Source organism: Propithecus coquereli, unplaced genomic scaffold, assembly GCF_000956105.1.
Source record: "Propithecus coquereli isolate 6110/MARCELLA unplaced genomic scaffold, Pcoq_1.0 Scaffold62, whole genome shotgun sequence".
NCBI lineage: Eukaryota > Metazoa > Chordata > Mammalia > Primates > Indriidae > Propithecus > Propithecus coquereli.
The window spans coordinates 4,150,176-4,171,656 of record NW_012152174.1 but is presented as its reverse complement, the minus strand read 5'-3'; the positions used below and the strand labels follow the sequence as shown (position 1 = coordinate 4,171,656).

Below are 21,481 nucleotides of genomic sequence, written 5' to 3'. Positions count from 1 at the left end.
TTCTTGCTTTAAGTAGATAACTTTAATCAGGTTGCACTCCTAAAACTTGTAAGAGAGCAGCTGCACTGAGAGAATGTGAATTTCTGGTTGAGCTGCAGAAATAGGAAGTAGTATATTAGTATTAGGATGTACTTTGAGGAAAGGGAGTGGGGACTTATGTTCATCCAGAAGGGAGCCCAGGGTACCACCCTCTACCTGGTAGGGATGGGGAGGGGAAGAAAGTGGGGCCATCTCATGTGTTCTCTCAGCTCCCTGCATTCTGGATACTGTTCCTTCCCTTGTACTGCCTTTTGGCTGGGCCCACTCCCACCAATCCTTTAAGATTCAGTTTAATCTTCACCTCCTTCCCAGGCTTGCCCAAGCAGAGATAGCAGCTCTGTCCTTTGGGCTTTCACCATTGTTTTTGTTCTTATTTCGTTCTGACCTGTTTATAGCTACATTTCTCCCACAGATCATCAATTCCTTGAAAGCAGGGATCATGTCATAATTCATCTAGCACCTAACATAATACACAATAGGATCCAAAAGCTTTTGACATGATGAATGAATTTATGAAAATTAAAATATCTCACCTTGGCTAAGCAAATTATCAGTGTTAAAAAATAAACTTCTTATATAAGAAAGATATTTCTAAATAGCACAGGGAGCATACACATTGCTATGCTATTTTTGCATAACTTTTATATTTATTAAAGTAGGTTCCATTCATACTTTTCTAAATAAATCTGTTACCCAGTTAGTTACAAAAAACTAGAGGTATATTTTTATTTGTCCTGGCCTTTCCCCAAATTAGACCAAGTTAACAAAGTGTACCAAAACCATGCAAGCAGACTGTTTCACTAAAGATTCTAATTTAAACGTAGACCTGCAGGAACAAAACATTTAGAAATTCCCAGCAAGAATACTGTAGAAGGAATACTCTGAATACTCTACTAATTATAAGAGATTACATAGATGAAAAAATGGTAAGGTGACCAGGAAAATCTGGGAAACTTTGAGATACCATTTTACACAAGCCTTGGGCCTCAAGCAAGGCAGAGGAGTCCGTGCTCTGGATGCAGGTAACACATCGCTCCTCCTCAGAGTAGACGGAGTATTCACCTTGGCTCCTGGAAGTGGTTGTTCTTTTCGTCTGTCATCCCTGGGCACTACGTGAATGGGTAATTCAAAGGCTATCTCTGGTCTGTTTCCCCTTTTCCAGTTTTCTGGCTCCCACCGGCACCATCTGCAGACTCCTTATACATGAGTTCATGGTTCTTCTTCTTATACCCCCAAAAGCATTCTGAGGCTTTCAGGAAGACAGTAATTGCTGATTAAACCAGAATCCAAAGTCTTAACAACCAAACCAAAAAAGTGGTCCTTCCCATTCATAGACGGTAGGGAAGAGGTGGGTATGTATAAACACAATGTAAGGTCTATATAAAAGGAAATTTAATTGAGTTTCTATTTAAGAAAAAAAATTATCAAAAGATTAGAAGACCAAATATTGCCACAATCTTTAGAAATGGAAACAACCCCCAATAGGGGGTTGATAAATGAATCAGTGATCTTCAAACATTTTTGTCCACGCATGAAATACTGTGTACCCTCTTACATATTTTTCAATGGACATCTAAAATTTTTCATCGTAAGTTTAAGTAGTTGCAAAGGATGGAATTTCCCACATAGTATAAAAATTGACATTTTCAAATAAAACAGTCATACTTTTAAATGAATCCAATGAAATCTAAATATCATAGCAGTTACACCAACCACCAACCATTTAAAAAATATATGAACAAACTCTTATTTACCTATAGGATATTTTACATAATTTCTTTTTCTTTTTTCTTTTTTTTTGCTAGGAAAAACTCAGGCGAGATATATAATTTGTTTTTCTTTTCACACTTATGATTCCATTTCATATCCCCAACCCTCAAGAGTATAGCCTAATTAATGTATTTTTATGTTTGAATATGTTTTATGAATCACCCTATTATATTTCTCTGCAACGAAAATACATATAAATTTAAATTTCAAATTTCCTATGACCGAAAGACTATAAGTGCTCATTTTCTTCTAGATTGAGGCATCATTACATTTATTAGTAATTATCAAGTATTCAAAACAATACAAAATTTATTACAAATTTTTATAATTATTAAATCTGATGTTTAACAATTAGTGCATGCATTTGTTGTTAAATACTACTCCTTACTAGAATGAGACAGAGTTCAGTATCTATGTTCTATCGATGTTTCATTTTTGTAAGTTCTGAGAAAATGTTTTCACAATAATAAGTAGATGGTTCTATAAGGAGTTTTGTCATTATATCAATGTCACTAAATTCTTTGAACTCCTTTCAATTTATAAACCCAGTGATCTTTAGATCATATTTTGTTGAAAGCAATTATTTGGAAATCATCTGACTTGCAAAAGAATGTGTTACCCAGGCATTAAAAGCATACACTTTCTCATTACAGCCCAGTATTTTAAACTGATAAAGAACTGACAATGGTTACCTGAGGTTTTTACAACCCAGAGTCATGCACCTTCTTCTTACAAATTAGGAATCATTATACAACTATTGTGAAAGAGTTGGGAAATGAACCAGTGAGACACCTTGACGACGTTCCTTCACCAGCAGATAAATTTTAGGAAAGAATACAGGCATATATTGCAGATTCAGAAACTGGTGTCCACCTATCTCTTAAAAATTCCACAGGGGATACACACCTCAGTTTGAAGACCACTGATGGAAAGATTTACATCATCTTATTGAATTAGATGGACAGGTCAGCTCAGGTTAAGCCTTGGTTAGGACACTGTACCCTGGGAGTACAGAACTGTGATCTACACACTAGGGATAAAACAGTCAGTTTTTTTGGTGGTTTAATTTTTATAGACGGCTGATCTCATCTTTTATATTCTGTTCTATTTTCTTAGGGGTAGTAACCTTAACTTCAACTTTGGGAATGTGATGTTGAGTGTATATACTGACTGCCAAAGGGAAATACTATGCTCCACTTAAAAATGATTAAGACTGTAAAAACATGAGAAATGTTCAGAGTATGGCATGGGGAAAAAAGCAAAATATATAGTTTTATGAAAATTATTTCAATTATGCAAAACTACATAAACCTCTGAACTCTATATGTAAATATGCAAAAATGAAGTTGTGCTTTTTTTATAAAATATTTTTAGTGGCTTCTAACATGATGATGATTACATCCACGATGCTGGGGGTCAGTCTGTCTGCCCTAATATTTTCTCTCTCAGTGTACTAGGAAATGTGTGAGTTTAAGTTCCCCCAAATAAAGCGTTCAAGAGGTTGAAGATCTGTTTACATAAACTATGTTCTCATCATGATTCATTATGGGTGTTATTCCCCAATCATGTTTAAACTCTTCTTCAACCTACTTTAATATACCTCAGGTCTTAATGGCACGAATTCCAAACTTTTTAGCTTTCTTTCATTTCCTGTTTTTATTACCCAGAGTTCAAGAATTCGACCTCGTTGACTTTATACTGCTCTTAGGTTTCACCATTTCTCGTAGCCTTTATATTTTTTAGAGACTATTTATTTTAAAAATCAGTCATGTTTGGCAGGCTGCAAAACTCATCTCATTTTCTGAAATATGTTTCCTCTGTGTGTTCTGAGGCGTAATTACGACCTCGGCATATTCCAAGGCCCACCAAAGGAAGGGCAGTAGAGACTAGTCCCAGAGTCTTCATGCGTACGTGAAAATAACACTGTTTACTACTCCCCTGGGAGCTCTGGGATGAAACCAAAGATTACCTAAACGAGCGTCTTTCGAAAACGCGAGTACATGGATCCCGCGAGATCTCGGTAGACTCTCAGTCTACTTCGGGCCGCCGCGATGCCGCAGGGACCCGCCCCCTCGCAACGCCCCGCCCCCGGCGCGCCGCACGCAGGCGCGTCCTTCGCGGAGCTCGCGGCCCCGCCCCCTTCCACGGTGCTCCGCCCCGGCCGCGGCACCCCGCCCCGCCCCTAGGCGGTTGCTCGCGGCAGCCGCCGCCCTCCGCCGGTCCAATGGCGCGGCTGCCGCGTCAGTGATGTGAAGCAGTGTTTAGGCTTGTCCGGCCCCCGGCCCGCAGCCCGCAGCCCATTACACCATCCACCGCAGCAGCTGCTGCAGCCGCTGCAGCCGCTGCAGCCGGAGCAAACTCAGAGGGCGGGAGGCAGCTCGGCGTGGCGGGGCGGGGCGAGCAGCGCGGCCGGATTCATTCCTGTGGGGCGCGGGGCATGGAGGAGCTCTGCGGCCGCAGGCGGAGCAAGGCGACCCGGGCGACGGCGGGCACAACGGTTTCCATCTGAAGGGGGCGGCCGGAGCCTGAGCGGCCAGCGGCGGCGGGGAGGACTTGTCTCCGGGCAGGTAGTGGCGGCGGTGGCGGCCTGCCAGGGCCCGGGCCGCGGCCTGAGGCACCCGCGGAAGGCCTGGGCGGGAAGGAGGGCGCCCCGGGAGCGGAAGGCGGGCAGCGGGCTGGAGGCCACAGGCTCATCGGCCCGTCGGGAGGGTTGTGGTCGATCGAGGAGCTCGGGAAGGGGCTGCTGGTGTCTGGAATATGTATAGTCGAAGGTTATGTAGGGGCGACTGTGGTTTAAGGAACCCGCGGATCCCTTGAGGGGGGTGATCAAAACGGGGCGGGCGAAGTTAATGGCTAAAAGGCAGCCGGATTTCCTGAGAGGCTCAAGTAGTTACAAATGAAAGCGAACCTGTCGGGTAAGGGTTTTGACCTTAGCTGGCAGAGGTTTGGTGTGTCCGCCTTTTTGTTTCTTGTCGAAACCCATCTCGGCCACAACGAGGCCTTCCAGCCTCGCGCCCTTGGCCAGCTCTCCTGCAGATGCAAGAAAGAAACATTTCTTAACCCACGACTCCTGCCTCTTTCGGTTGTACTCTCCCTGGGCGTGTGCAAAGCAAAACTAGAACAAAGCTTGGCTGCTTAGAGCTGGAGGCGAGAAAACCGGTTGCCTGTAGTGTTTAAATTTTCCGCACACGGGGAAGAGACTGCTTCCCACCAAAACATTTGGGTCTCTCTGTGTACCCTTCTGTGTTTTCCTTTTCCACCTTTTTTTTGAGGGGGGGGGGCGACGGAATAATCCTTCAAGTATGGCTTTTCCCCCCTGTTGCCACAGAAGTGGAAATCAAGAAAATTTAAATAGTGTTTTTGCCTTAACCTATGGAAAATTCAAAACTACTTTTTTTCTTTCCCTAGTTTGGTGCTCTGGTTCTCAGATGTTGGAAGGAAGTAGGACAGAACATACTCTCCGTGGTTTTATATCCGTTCTGAGGTGCAGTGATTAATATTGCACTTTGGTTCCGGTAACTCCTGCCTGTGTCAGTAGAGTTAAGCTGGAGCTCTGCTTTGAAGGATAAATAAAGCACAGCCTCTCAGTTGGACATAAATGGATCTAAAGACAGCAGTATTTAACGCAGCTCGGGATGGCAAACTCCGGCTTCTCACGAAGTTGTTGGCAAGCAAATCCAAAGAGGAAGTTTCCTCCTTGATCTCTGAAAAAACAAATGGGGCCACTCCACTCTTGATGGCTGCCAGGTATGGGCACCTTGACATGGTGGAATTCCTCCTAGAGCAGTGCAGTGCCTCCATAGAAGTCGGGGGTTCAGTCAATTTTGATGGTGAAACCATTGAGGGGGCTCCCCCTTTGTGGGCTGCTTCTGCAGCAGGACATCTGAAGGTGGTCCAGTCTTTGTTAAATCATGGAGCGTCTGTTAACAATACAACTTTAACCAATTCAACTCCTCTTCGAGCTGCATGTTTTGATGGCCATTTGGAAATAGTGAAGTACCTTGTAGAACACAAAGCTGATTTGGAAGTGTCAAATCGACATGGCCATACGTGCTTGATGATTTCATGTTACAAAGGACATAAAGAGATTGCTCAGTATTTACTTGAAAAGGGGGCAGATGTTAATAGAAAAAGTGTTAAAGGTGAGTTCACCTTCTTTGTTTTTATTTAAGTGTCTACCACTTATTTTCAGGAAGTTTGATACATAATTATAAGCATTGGTGTTGAGTAAGCCGACATTGACAGGCCTGTTTTGATTAGGTAACTCTTCCAGTGTAACCTTGTAGAGTGTTTCTCTGATATTTGATGAAACATTGAACAAGTGTGATAAAAGACTTCTGTCACTATGTTAAGCAGCATTTTCTCTCTCATTTGGAGTTACTTCTAATTCCTGGGAAACGGCTCCTCCAAAGTTACAGAGCATATTAATGGTAGTTGACCTGAGCACTTGGTTTATGTTTAATCTACCTGGGAATATAGTTAAATGTCATACATTTTTCTTAGCTTTTTTCTTTTTTTTTTTTTTTTAAGAAAAACCTTGGAGTAGGAATTACTGTATTTAATGAGTCATCGTTTTGTTTGTTCTAGGTAGGCATTTTATTTGTTATTCTGTCAGGAAGTCTAGGCCAAACTGACCTGGAAGGATTAATACCAGTGGAAAGGAAGAAAATGTGTTCACTTATTCCATATTTATTTGTGACCATTAGAGATTCCTTTTATATAGAATATGTATTAAATATAGCAAGAGAGAAAACAGATTTTTAAAACTGCTTCAATACTGAGCGTGCAAAACAAGGACTAGGTTAAACAGATGTGGATTTGTTGGCTAGCAACAATGTAAACACTTTTGTCCAGAAGAAGAGTTCAGGTTTACAATTGTATGTAATTTTCATTGACTGTAATAAACTCAAAGCAGCAAATGGTAGTTTAGAATTTTTTTAAACCCTTAAAAACAACTGTTTTCATAGCATAATTCTGATACTTGAAAACCTTGTTTTCCTTAAGTCTATTTATATGAAAGCAAAGTAATTTACTACCTAATTTTAAAAAACTATTAAAATTTAAAAGTAGCATACAGATATATTAAAAAAATTCAAACAATACAAATTGGTTTACAATACAAGTTAAGTCTTATTACTCCTGTTCTAGACCTGTACCCCACTGGCAACCACTATTGACAGTTTTTTGTGTGTCCTCTTAGAGATAGTCCATGCAAATACAAGCATACTTCTCTGTGTAGTCTTCCCTCCCTCCCGCTTTCTCCTCACTGTTTGTTGGCAGGTACTATTCTGTATTTATTTATTTTTAACCTTAATTTATCATGGATGTCATGCAACTCTAACACACATAGCTACCTCATTCTGTTTCATGGCTATACAGTATTTCATTGTATGAATATACATCATTTATTTAGTTTCTGTTGGTGGACCTTTAGATCATATCTGGTACTTTGTAATATAAACAATCCTGCTGTGAACATTCTTGAACAAAAATGTGTCTTTGCACACTTGTGTGAGAAGAGCTGTAGTATAAATACCTGTATTTGGAATTGCTGAATCAAAGTGAATATGCATTGGTAATTGTGATAGTGTCTGATTGCCTTTCAGAAAGGTTAAACCACACAATTATGGGACACTATGTAGTGCATACTTACTAAAGATAGTATGATCTTTTTGAAAAAGAAAAAAGGGTTTTTGTAAAAATGATACGAGATCATTGTGGTTTTCTGAAATTGTTTTTAAGGGAAAGTATGAAAATCTCACAAAATGCCAGTACTCAGAGTTAATCCTTCCAAAGATATTTCTGAATTTTGCATACAAATATATATGCAATTTTATTTTATATGCTGTTCTATAACCTGTTTTTTAGCTTAATGTTATCTTTAATGTTATTAATTATAGCTCTTTAATTTCAATAGCTGCATACTCTTCTACTAATGGAGTTTTATGTTGCTTCCAGTTTTTCTTTATGATAAAAAATGTTTCTGTAAACATTCCTTGTTATAAATTTTTTTACTTGTTCCTGATTATCTTTAGAGGTAGGTTTGTTGGGTCAGAGACAGCATGGCTCTTTTCTTTTAAACAATCATCTTTTGAAGTATGCGTAAGAGAACAAATTACTGCTGAACTGTTGGTATTGGGAGTGCTTTGAAATCATAACTAGAAGTGGAAGGGTTAAAATGTATGGCTGCTTGTTTAGGCTTGTTGGATTTTTTGTTTTTTTGTTTAGGTTTTCTATTCATCAGTTTAATCATGTGCAGATTATTGATAAACTCATATATTTAAGCTAAATTGGGGTATGTTTTAAACTCTTACGTCATTGGACAGATGAGTGCTGGTACTATTGCCCTTATGTTTTTCAAAGCTGCTTTATATGCTTTTGGATATAGATTATATGAAAAAACTATAATATAAATAGCTCATATTTTGTCAGCATTTTTCCCTAATAAACTGTGAACAATATTTAACTTGATTACCTTTGAACTCTTTCGGAAGAATGTTCCTTTTATCATCACCATCATCTTGCAGCCTTGTACGTGAGGGTGTGTATGCTCCCACTTTCAGCCAAATGGTCTGCTAATTCTAAGTCATTTTTTCCCCAGTGTCAATATCTAGTATATATTCCTTTTTTAAAAAAAATACACAAATACATATAACATAAGAAAACCATTTCATACTAAAAGTTGTTTTCAGATAACCTCAATTTCATAACATAGATTTTATCACTTTGTGTGCAATACTTTTACCTTTTCATGGTGCCTTTTAATTTCAACAGTGATTGTTCATGAATGTTGGGGTCAGATTAAAACACACATGCACCTTCACCTACTCTGATCCTAAAGCTTCAAATCTGTGATAATCATTCTGTTATTTATTCTGGATTTTTTAATGAGTTAATGGTAATTAAAAAAGCAGGAACCAATTGAAACTGAGGCAGGGATACTGGAGAAGAATCTTACATAGCAGCAAGGAAGGATTTTTCCCACATTTTTAGCACCATCCAAAAAGTGGAAAAGACCAATAAGAGTAGGGATAAAATGGAATAATTTCTTAAGACATTTTAATTTGTCATCCGTAGTTGTGAGGAAAGAAAATGCCAATAGATTGTGTTTAGTCTGCTTAAATATAAAATGCATGTGACTTCTACATTCCATTACTTTTTAACAAGCAGTTGATATTTGAATATATTATTTAACCTCTTTTCATTACTTTTTAACAGGCTGTTGGCATTTGAACATGTTTTAACCTAAGGTGGAATTCATTAATTGAGAGAGCATTTGTTGAGTCCCTCAGTGTGCCAGGCTGTTAGACTTAGGATATACAAAGATGAGTAAAACAAGATATCCAGTCCTTGATTCCCTGCTCTTGAGGAGCTCATGGTTTGATTGAAGAGACAGGTTCATAAGCAGATACTTAAACTACAATATGGTAAGTGCAACAGTAGTGCTTTCTTCTATTAGATGTTTGGAAATACATAAAGTATAGTCCATGTTTATTTGGATAAACCTCAACAACTACCTGAGAGATCGATGGGTTTCTTCTTTCCCCATGGTATTCCAAAAGGGGAGAAAATCTTTGAGGTATTTAGGAATACCTCTTCAGTTTAACACAACACTTGATTTTTGAGACAGTGGTTCCTATTTAAAATGATAGCTTTCAAACCAGAAGTGATGAGATAAGCTCCCCTCTGAGCTATCACAGTGATCTCAGTGCTTCATGTGTAGTCATCTTTGGCTTTCTTTGTTTTTTTCGTTTGTTTGACTTTGAGTTGTTTTTGTTCTTGCTTGGACTCAAAATGGACTTCGTAGATCCAAGGTGAAGTTACTGAAAAGCCCTTCAATTCTGCTTTTACACCCTAACTGATGGGGAATTGAGCAGCTGAAAGTGCTTGATTCAATACTACAGACCAATAGAACAGCTTTGGATTGGGATTAGGAGACTGGTCATAGCAGATACTCTGTCCTCATTCATGGGTCAATCATTTTAGACACCCAGGGTGATGAAGGTATTAGGTTGGTGCAAAAGTAATTGTGGTTTCAGCCTGAATTTTAAATCATAACTAGATTCAAACACATCTTTATTAATCGAAATAGGAACCATTACAACCAACACATTTTTGCCAATGAGAAATAAGTTTGTTTATTCCTGTAGCGTAAAAATCCAAGCCTTGGAATTCCACACACTCTGGGAAAGCATTTTCTGCATCCTGCTGGTTGTGGAAGCGTTTTCCCTGCAAAAAATTGTGCAAATGCTTGAAGAAGTGGTAGTCGGTTGGCGAGAAGTCAGGTTAATATGGTGGATGAGGCAAAACTTCGTAGCCCAATTCATTCAACTTTTGAAGTATTGGTTGTGCGATATGTGGTCAGGTATTGTGGAGAATTGGGCCCTTTCTGTTGACCAATGCTGGCTGCAGGAGTTGCAGTTTTCAGTGCATCTCATGGATTTGCTGAGCATACTTCTCAAATATAATGGTTTCACTGTGATTCAGAAAGCTGTAGTGGATAAGACTGGCAGCAGACCACCAAACAGTGACCATGACCTTTTTGTGGTGTAAGTTTCTCTTTGGGAAGTGCTTTGGAGCTTCTTCGCTGTCCAGCTACTGAGCTGGTTGTCGCCAGTTGTCGTACAAAGTCCACTTTTCATCGCACATCACAATCTGATCAAGAGATGGTTTGATATTGTTGGGTACAATAAGAGAAGGTGACACTTCAAAATGGTGATTTTTTTTGATATGTGCTCAGTTCATGAGGCACCCACTTATTGAGCTTTTTCACCTTTCTGATTTGCTTCAAATGCCGAATGACCATAGAATGGTTGACCTTGAGTTCTTTGGCAACTTCTCACGTAGTTGTAAGAGGATCAGCTTTGATGATTGCTCTCAGTTGGTTGTCATCAACTTCCAAAGGCCAGCCACTGCGCTCCTCATCTTCAAGGCTCTCGTCTCCTTTGCAAAACTTCTTGAACCACCACTGCACTGTACGTTCGTTAGCAGTTCCTGGGCCAAATGTGTTGTTGATGTTGTAAATTGTCTCTGCTGCTTTATGACCCATTTTGAACTCAAATAAGAAAATTTCTCAAATTTGCTTTTTGTCTAACATCATTTTCATGGTCTAAAATACAAAATAAACAGCAAGTAATAGGTCATTAGCAAAAAAACATAAAGCGAGAAATGCGCGTTAAAATGATGTATAACATAACTACATTTAAGAATGTATTCCAATAGCAAATGGCAAATTTCAACAATGCTAAAACCGCAATTGCTTTTGCACCAACCTAATAAATTGATAATAAGATAATGCACACTTTCTGTGGGAAAGGCAATGTGTTTCACATTTTGGAGGCTATGAGAAGATACGGGGCATCACATTTGTTAACGGTAAATAATCTATGCCATAGGATTTTAGAGTGTATTGACTAGGAACGCTTCATGGAGAAAGCAGAATTTAAATAGCCTTGAAAGGATTGCTGGAGTTTAGATCTGCAGAAAGATTTTGATACAGTTTTGCAGGCTTAGGACATGGAATAAGGAAAGGCACATTGAGGAATACGCTTGGAGGGTCCAGGAATTGGAAAGTAGGCATATTTGGACCAAAGGGCACCCAGGGCTAGATTTATAAGGGACTTTGAATTCTCAGTAAGGGAATTTGATTTTATTCTTAATGCAGCAGTAAGCCAGTGAAAGTTTTTCAGCAGAATAACTAGAATTTTTTGTAGAGAAACTCATCTAACTGTATTCTACTGCACAGCGAGTCTTTGAGGCTAGAGACCTGGTGTTTTTATCCCATGCATTAGGAAGAGTATCTGGCCTATCCTGGGCATTTGGTAACTGAGCTTGTTGAATGAATTTGTTGGATTTTAGAGAGGAAAGTGTAAGCTTCTTGATGGCAAACACTGTGTTTCTGTAGGGAAATATATATATACATGAAAACTTGAAGTGACAAAGTCAGACAGTAATTGTCAAAAATGAGTAGTACAGGTAGAACTCTGCAGGCGTTCAGAAAAGGGAGAAATCCACGTAGGCATGTGACAGATACAGCTAGTATTAAAAGGGTTTGACAGAGCTAGTCAGGTGGTTTATTTGCTTTTTATTATGGCAATTTTTTGTTTTTTTTTATTTCAGCATATTATGGGGGTACAGATGTTTAGGTTACACATGTTGCCCTTGCCCCCCTCCCCCCCATTATGGCAATTTTTTAACTTAATGGAGAGAATACGTTGAAACTGTGTACTTTTCACCTTAGTTCAACAATTACCCATTTGCCAAAGTTTTTAAAAAAAGTTTCTCTACCCTCCTGTTGTTTTCTGTAATAGTTTAAAGCAAACCCAAGGCATTATATTATTTCTGTTACATAATACAGACATTTTAGAGTATAGATGTATTTTAGTCAAGGAAATGTTTTTTAAAAAATCTTATTTAATATTTTTTCTCCACTGTAAACACGTAAGAATCTGAAATATAAAAACCCCCCGTCAATTAAAAACTCATGGTATTCAGATAATAGGCTAAGATAATGATTGTTGTCATGGTAGACTGACTATTTTAGTGTACTTTAGTATTATTTGAGAGTGTTGGAAGCTGAAATTCTCTTTTCCTTCTTGACTTTGAAAGCTCTTCTCAGCCGTTGGTTGCCTCAACACACCTATTGCAGAGAAAAGTAAAAGGGGGAAGGAAGGGACTTAAAATTTTATTCTACTCTGTAACATATCTGTATTTACTTTGATTTAATAATAATGTGTAACTTATTTGTTAAATTCCCTAACATTTTAATCCCGTATCATCAAGTTGTCCCTGCAAGTTGTTCCATATTCATTCTTTTTCCTCCTGTATCCCGTGGTATACTTCTCTGTGTCCTCAGAGAGACTTGATATCCTCGTTGGATAAACTAAGCTGTAGATACGGTGTAAATTGAGTTCAGTAGGGAAATATCCATGTGGTCCTCTGTCCTTGGAAATTGGATTTTAAACTGAGAATGCTCACAGAATTGAATGGAGGTTGGTGAAATGAGTAGATCTTGAGCACTACTGCTATTTTAGAGTTGTTAGTGGCAGCAACATGAATTTAAGACAGAAATTTTGCTTACTGATCTTTGAGTATATGTGGTTCCCTCACTGCATTCATCTTTATCAGATTTTCATAGATTGATTAATTAAATTTGTTTAAAATTCAGGAAGCCCTTGACATTCTAGAAATTTATGCTATTGAGGCATCAGGAATATGTGATGGAAGATAAAAGTGGAAGAGGTAGGCAGAGGCTCAGATAAAGAAGTCAGACATGCAAATCTGACAAAAACATCTTTCTTCCTCTTTTTATTCACTCCCTTTGGGAAGAGATGTGATTAAACAGGGCATCTGTGAACTAGAATTGCCAGGAAAGGAATTGTAATGTTCAAGCTTCAGTCTTTAGATGAGCTTTTTACACACATTGTTTTTACTGTTCCTCTTTTATTAATAGCTCCACTGTTCTTAGCCTTTAAAATTCTACTTGACATCAAGACCCATTTCAAAAGCAATTCCTGATCTCCCTCAAGTTATAAGAATTCATCTTACTTCTGTGGATACAGATATTTTTTAGGGTTAAACTTAATGGTGAGCTCAAGGACCTGTATTGTTAAATTTCTGTATGTTCCTAGCTCAGTGCCTTATACAAAGAATTAATGAAGGAGGGCACATAGTAGTCTTGGCACTATTTATCTCTCTTTTTTGTGGACTTAGCTCAGCCCCATCCACAAAACTGAGGAAGAATGGATTGATACCAAGCATAGTAGGCTGAAGAAGAGGGATGAGAATTGTTTTTTGTATGTTTCCAGACAAAGCTATCAGAATAAAAGACCCTTTGATTTCTGATTCTATCAGTCAAAACTTTTACCAAAAATATAGTATTTTGATTTTAATTGGATTTTTAAAAAGCTTTACTGAGATTTAGTTCACATACCATTCACCCATTTAAAGTGTTCAATTTAGTGGTTTTTTAGTTTGTTTTCAGAATTGTGCAATCTTACAACAATCTTTTTGTCACTCCCCCAAAACTGCATGTCTATTAAGTCATCCCCTCCAATCCCCACCCCACACCCACAACTACTCTGGTCGTAGGCAACCACTGATCTCCTTTCTGACTCTATAAATTTGCCTATTCTAAACATTCTATGTAAATGAAATCATATATGTGGTCTTCTGTGACTTCTTTCACTTAACATAATGTTTTCAAAATTCATCCATTTTGTAGTATGTATCAGTACTTTCTTTTTATTGCTGAACAATGTTCCATTGTATAGATATACCACTTTTATCCATTCAGCAGGTGATGAGAATCTGGGTTGTTTCTACTTTTTAGCTGTTACAAGTAATTCTGCTATGAACATCCATGTACAATTTCTTCTGTGGATGTATGCTTTTATTCCTCTCAGGTATATATATATACAAGAGTGGAATTGTTGGGTCATATGGTAGCTCTATATTTAACCTTTTGAGGAATAGCCAAACTGTTTTCCAAAGCTGCTTTATTAGTTTACATTCCTATCAGCAATGTATGAGGGCTCCAATTTCTTTACATCCTCTCCAACACTTGTGATTACCCTTCTTTTTTAATATAGCCATTTTAGGAAATATGAAGTGCTGTCTTACTGTGATTTTGATTTATATTTCTCCAGTGGCTAATGATGTTGAGCATCTTTTCAGGTGCTTAATTCACGTGGTTATTGACCATTTGATATCTTCTGTGGAGAAGTGTTTTCACTTCCTTTTCACATCTTTTAATTGGATTATTTATCTTTTTATTACTCAGCGCGAGAGTTGTTTATATATTCCAAATATAATTCTTTTATCAGATGTGTGATTTGCAAATATTTTCTCCCATTCTGTAGATGGTTTTTTCACTTTTTTGATGGTATCGTTTATAGCAATTTTGATTTTTGTTTTACAAACTGATTTTTTAAAAATTTGAGTGTGGATCACTTATGTAATATTGGACTTAAACAGGAAATTATTCTCAACAGTTGGTTGCAGGGTTTACTGATACTGTTTACTACAAAGGAACTTTTCCATGGATGAAACTGTATAATCTAGTTGTAAAACAAACCCTATTCCTGCTTCAGCTTATATTTAAATTTAGAGTAAATAGGAATGATGAAATTTGATTTCAGTATGCCGTATGGTATAAAGCAGGGCTGTGACCTAGCCCTCTTTTTTTTTTTTTTTCCGCCCAAACAGAGGAGTCTCTTTTGCCCTGGGTAGAGCACAGTGGCATCATCATAGCTCACTGCAACCTCAAACTCCTGGGTTCAAGGGATCTTCTTGCCTTAGCTTCCCGAGTAGCTGAGAATACAGGTGTGCACCACAACAGTTGGCTAATTTTTCTGTTTGTAGTAGAGACAGGGTCTTACTCTTGTTCAGGCTGGTCTTGAACTCCTGAGCTTGAGCAATCCTCCAGCCTCGGCCTCCCAGAATGCTAGGATTACAGGCATGAGCCACCAGGCTTGGCCCTAGCCCTCCTTTTAAATTTATATTCGTATGACTTGATATATTTATTAGATGTGTTAGTTATGTAACAGATGTTTATGTGGCAAACAAGAAAATAAGAAAATAAGATTCCTCCTCTATTTCCCTGCTACTCAAAACATCACTTGGACGCACCCCAAATCAGCTGAGTCAAAATCTGCATTTTGTGAGCTAGGATGATGCCACTGCACTCTAGCTGGAGTCACAGAGCAAGACTCTGTCTCAAAAAATAAATAAATAAAGTTTTAAAAAGCTGCATTTTACTATGATCCTCTGGTGATTTTGTATGTTGAAGTTCGAGGAGCACAGCTTTATTTGAATTACTCTAAACACACACGCACATGCACAAACACACCACCACCACCACCGCCCCCCAAGCTTGACCTGTGTGAGGAATTTCCGAACAGCAGAACCTTTTGAATTGTTACTGCTAGAAAATGCGATTTTAAATTATAGATATTTTGTATCTGTTAAATATTTTATAGTCCTTAAAAGGACATTTTTATTTTGTTAAAAAGATCAGCAAATTCTGTCTACTGCATGGGGGTGGTTTAGAAACTGACTTAATCTTGATCCAGTGAGTCTTAGTAATCTTACCCAAATTGAGATACTTATATGCTGTATTGAAGTTCTTTTATGGTTTAGGTGGTTGATTGGTAACAATAACTTACCCTTATTTATTGTTAAAACAAACTCAAAACATCTGTTGAACTCAGAGAATTCTTAGGCTTCAAACTAGTTCTTACCCAAATACTGGTACGTTTTTGGGTTACTTATTTTGAGAAAAATATTGACCCCATTGTTAGCCATCTAAACTTCACAGTTCAGCATGAATTTTTATCTCTTACGTGCCTGCTATCAAAGGATTACAGTTGTCTTTAAAATAAATGGTGGTGAAGATTGTCACTTCAGATAATTCTTGAGAAATACTACCATGCTTTAATGCATGAGCATATCCCATAGTTTCCTGCCCTTAATATCTGTCCCAGAAGCCTCCCAAAGAGTATGGCACTTTTTATTCTTGCAGATTTTCTTAGCACTGTTTCTGTGTTAAATTATGTAGTTGAATATTAATGTATTTGGATTGTACTTTTAGCTTCCTACAGAAATGCTTTAACTGAATTAATACTTAATGTTGTACCATTAGCTTGATTTCTAAGAATTGTCCATTTAACAGACATATCTTTTGAGAAATGATAAATATTTTCCATTATGAATTCAGTGCCAGAAAATTTTTTCTCCAAATGAACTTTTTCTTAATCAGGCATTGAGAATTGTATAGTACAATGTGTTTTTTTCCTTCTTTTCCTTTAGCTAAAAGTAAATTCATTAAATTTCAAAGCTAAATAGCCTTAATTTAATTTAAGTTGCCCGGTAGTATTTATTTTTGAACTTTATGTTCTGTTTTTTATTGCCTTTTTCACTCTGAGAAGAAGATGATGTGAGATGCAAAAATATTTTGGAAGTGCAATCATTGTATCATGGGAATGTTTTTGGAGACGCAAAATCTTCTGGTAGTGTAATCATTGTATTATGGGAATGTTTTTAAATGACATATAACCCAGGAAAAATGCCCTGAGCTGAATCTATAGTACTTGGCATATATTGTCATGTACCAAAAGTTTAAATCAATGATTTTACCTAGCAAAAATTAAATATGATTTTAATGGTCTTTAACATATAACTTAGCACAGACTAGTCAGAAGACCACAATAACTCACTTTAAATTTGGCTTGTTATAATAATTTTTTATAAGAAATTACATTAAGTATAGCATCTCTAACACTCTTGAATGAAAAAACTGATAGAGCAAAATACAGTAAATATACATAGAAAGTCAGACTAATCTCAGAAATGGAAACATATATAGACATGTCCTAAAAGAAAATAAAATTTGTAAACAAACATGGTAAGATTTTCAGTTTACCTAGGAATAGAGGTAATGCAAATTGAAAAATTAATTTCAGTCCTAGAAAGAATACTATTAAAATGAAACTTTAAAAAAAATTTATAATCCCTTTGGAAGTGAATCAAAGATATATATGAAGCCATTATACATTTGTGATTCTATTTTAAGCTAAACAACTTTTTCGTCATTTGTTTATCGAAGTATAATTTACATACAATAAAATCCATCCTTTTAGTATATATAGTTCTGTAATTTTTGACTCACATGTATTGCTCCTTTATTAAGGTCAGAACAAAAACTTTCTTAATGCCCTTTTGCAGTAAACTCCTCTCCCAGCCCCTGGCAATCACTGTTATCTGTCCTTACAGTTTTTTCGGTATTACTTTTAATAGTGACAATTATGAAGCAACACAGCAGATACCCATCAACAGGGAAATGTTTAAGTAAATTATGGCATGCCCCTTTACTTGAACTTTCACCATAAAACCATTAAGTAGGGTTATGTAGTATCTACGTAGTTTCTAGAGACTGTGTAGACTATGTAGTAATATAACAAAATGCCCAAGATGCAGGTGAAAAGCAGCAATCAGTTGTATATGTACTGATTACAACTTTGCCAAAACATACCATATAAAAAGACTTGGAGAGTGACACAAAAATTATAGTTGCTTTAAAATTATGCTTTTTTTAAAGTCTCTGTTTTCCAAACTTTAAGTAATGCTCCAGTCTGTAATTCAAAAACTTATCTTTAGGGCCTTACAGGGCATGAAAGTATAGTGGTTATGTACTTAACCTGTTAGAGTAATTTAAAAGATCTCCATCTAAGATTTTACTTACTGAACTTCTCTCCTCAGAAGCTAAGTTTGAATTACTTCTTGTGACATCAAATATAAAAAATTTAGAATCTACCTTAGCTTTAGCAGTGCTATTTGCTTCTGGGATATAAAAGAAATATAGGATCTGTATGCTTTAAGAATAGACAAGTTGAGTTAAGAAAACCTATTTGTGAAGCGGTAACATCATACTATTGTAAGGTATTGTATTGTAATAATAGATGTTATATGAGTACCTGCCAGGATGAGTGATATATTTATTTACAAAGCATTCTTAAAATGACAAAATTGTTATGATATAACCAAGAAGGCCTCTTTGAGCAGCTGAAATTTCTGGTGAAACTTGAAGGACAAGAAGTTAAAATGGTAAAGAAGAAAGAGTGCATTATAGGAAAATTAAGAACAGAGGCATGGCTGTTCCTGGTGCCATGAAAAGTACTTAGGATGGAATAATGTGAAGCATAAGCAGAATCTCTGCCTTATTGATAACGTCTTTTTGGTTAGAGCAGGGTGTTGGTAAACTATGGGGGGGGGGGGTGTCACATCTGGCCCACCCTCTTGTCAGTACTGCCTGAGAGTTAAGAAATGGTTTTGACATTTTTTAAAGGTTGGGGGAAAAAAAAATCAAAAGAAAAATTTCATGACATGTGAACATTACATAAAAATCAAATTTCAGAGTTCATAAGTAAACTTGTGTTGGAAAACAGCCATGTCCATTAACTTAACATATTTCCTATGGATACTTTTGTGCTCCTTGGCAGAGTTTAGTGGTTAGAACAGAGACCTTATGGCCTGCAAAACCTAAAATATTATTTGGCCTTTTACAGAAAAAGTTTGCCAACCCCGGGTTAGATTCACAATGAACCGTTCATACCGGAGATAATAAGAAATGAGCCTGAGGAGGTGGGGTAGGAAATGTTTCTTTGTTTTAAAATCCATATTCTGTAGTACCCAAGATTAAGCTTTATTTCACATAATGTGCTTTCTAAAACTATAGATTTTTTTGTCATTGTCCTCCCCTCCACACAAATAGTGCTTTGAGAATCAATGCTGTAGAATTTTGAAAGCCATCTCAAAGATTTTATACTGTTTCCTTAGGAAACATGAAGGCTTTTGAGTTGGAATGTAATGTGATTAGTTGAAGTTTCATTATGAGGTTTGGTGTATATTAGATATAACTTACTCACTGGAGTTTAGTATGACTGGCACTTCATATATGACCTCAGAAATGAACAGTACACTGAAATGGCATTTGGAAGATACAGGTTTATGTTTTACCACTAATTTCTCTCTATTTTCTATTTGTATGTAGAATAAGTTTATCTTCTCTGTCTTGCATAGTTATTAATATATAAAATTAAAAGGGGGCAACAGTTAAATAAAATTCAGGAAAATAAAAAATTCTCCATGAGCATATTTATACCTTTTCATTAATTTCTGCTTTTTATTATTTGCTTCTACTTTTTCTGAGTTTAATTTACTGTGTTTCCCGCTGACTTCTTAAGATGGAAACTTAGCTCTATTGTGAAGCCTTTCTTCTGTTCTAATATGTACATTTAAGACTGGGTGTTATTCTTTAAGCATAGTTTTAGCCATATCGCAAAAGATTTGTTATTTAATGTTTTTATTGTCACCTAGTTAAAAATGTTTTCTAATTTCCATTGCACTTTTCTCTTTGACCTATGAATTATTTAGAAGTGAATTTTTAAATTTCAAATATACAGATTTTTCTGCTTATCTTTTTGTTTTTGATATCTAACTTCATTGTATTGTGGACTTAGAACATACTCAGTGATTTCAGTTCTTGACATTTGTTGAGACTTGCTTTATGGCCCAGAATATGATCAATATTTGTATATGCTGCATATATCCTTGTGAAAAAAATGGTTTTCTATGGTCATTGAGTTTTTTATATATGCCAGTTAAATCAAGTTTGTTAATTGTTTTCAAATCTTTGCTCTTGCAGTTTTGTTCTTCTAAACTGAGAATGGTGTGTTCAGATGTAATATATTTGTGGGTTTGTCAGAATTTCCTTGTAGTTCTATTGATTTTTGCTTTATATATCTTAAATCTGTGTTATTAAGTGAAAACAAATATAGAATATATCTTTGTGTTTTGAATTTTATATCATTATAAAATGTTTCCCTTTAAACATGCATTTTAAAGTCTACTTTGATATTTTAACATGAGGTTTCTTATATTTAATTTTGGTATAAGGTATAGTTTTCCACCTTCTCACTTCCAAAGCTCTATCCTTATGTTTAAGGTGTGTCTCTTGTAAGCAAAGCAGTGTGGCTTGAGTTTTCTGTTTGTATATTCAGTCTGACAGTTTTTTCTTTTAATGGAACCATATAGTTCTTTTATATTTAATGTAATTTCTGATATTTAGATTTTTAATCTAGCTACCTTTTTAATTTTTATTTATCCTGTTTTGTCTTCCTTTGTCTTTCCTATTTTGCCTTCTTTCATTTTTTTCTCCGTGTTAATGTAGTAGTTATGTGTGCATACCTTCTAACTATTTTAGTGGTTATCCTAGATGGTACGTACTACTTTGAATTACCAAGGCTAACATAAATTTCTAATTTTATGTCTTTTCAACAATGCAGAGATCTTAGGACACTTTAACTCCAGCAGTTACCCTGCTTACTTTTATGCTATTGCTGTCAAGTATTTTACTGCTATATACACACACACACACACACACACACACACACACACGTATGTATATCCCAAGCCTTACAAGACATTAATATTTTTAAAGTCAGTATTAATTTAGATTTACCCACAAATTTACTGGGTTTTGTTGATGTTTATGCCCACATCTCTAAGCTTCTATGTGGCTCATCTTTCTTCTGCCTAAAGAACACCCGAGTCTGCTGGTAATCAATCTTTAGTTTTTCCTTCTTCTTTTCTTTCTCACTTGAAATGGTCTTTAATTTTCACATTTACTCATGATGTTGATATAGAATTCTCAGCTGAGAATAATTTTCCTTAGTGTTTTTAAATACTGTTTCATGTTTCCTGGCTTTTACTGTTCCTAGTGAGAACTTTGCTATCAGTTTGATTGTTGCTTTTTTGCTGGTAATTTCTACGCATTATCTGGTTTTAAGATTTTTCTCTTTGTCCTTAGTTCTCAGCAGTTTTGCCGTTGTGCACCTCAGTGTGTTTTTCTTTTTATTTATCCTTCTTGGAGTTTGTAAAACTTATTAAATTTGTAGTTTACACTTTAATCAGCATCTGAAAGTTCTCATTAAATATTGCTTTTGCCCCATTTTCTTTCTCAAGAATTCTGGTTTTGAGTATGTTAACCTTTCTCACATTGTTCCTTCTGCTTTTTCATCTTTTTACTACTCCATGCTTCTTTCTGTATATTTTCATCTGACCTGTCTTCTAGTTCACTAATTCTCTATTCAGCTGTGTGTAAATCTGCCTTTAA

The 21,481-nt window shown here is 36.5% G+C and overlaps 1 protein-coding gene across 1 annotated transcript in view; it reads left to right on the top strand.

Annotated features, from left to right (window-relative positions):
• Positions 1 to 3,980: 3,980 nt before the first annotated feature.
• FEM1C (fem-1 homolog c (C. elegans)) overlaps positions 3,981 to 21,481 on the top strand; it is a 24,975-nt gene continuing 7,474 nt past the window's right edge. Inside the window, exons 1-2 of the mRNA XM_012659554.1 lie at positions 3,981 to 4,376; positions 5,218 to 5,951. Coding sequence (XP_012515008.1) covers positions 5,408 to 5,951 — 544 coding nt within the window. The 5' untranslated portion in view covers positions 3,981 to 4,376; positions 5,218 to 5,407. The remainder of the gene's footprint in view (positions 4,377 to 5,217; positions 5,952 to 21,481) is intronic.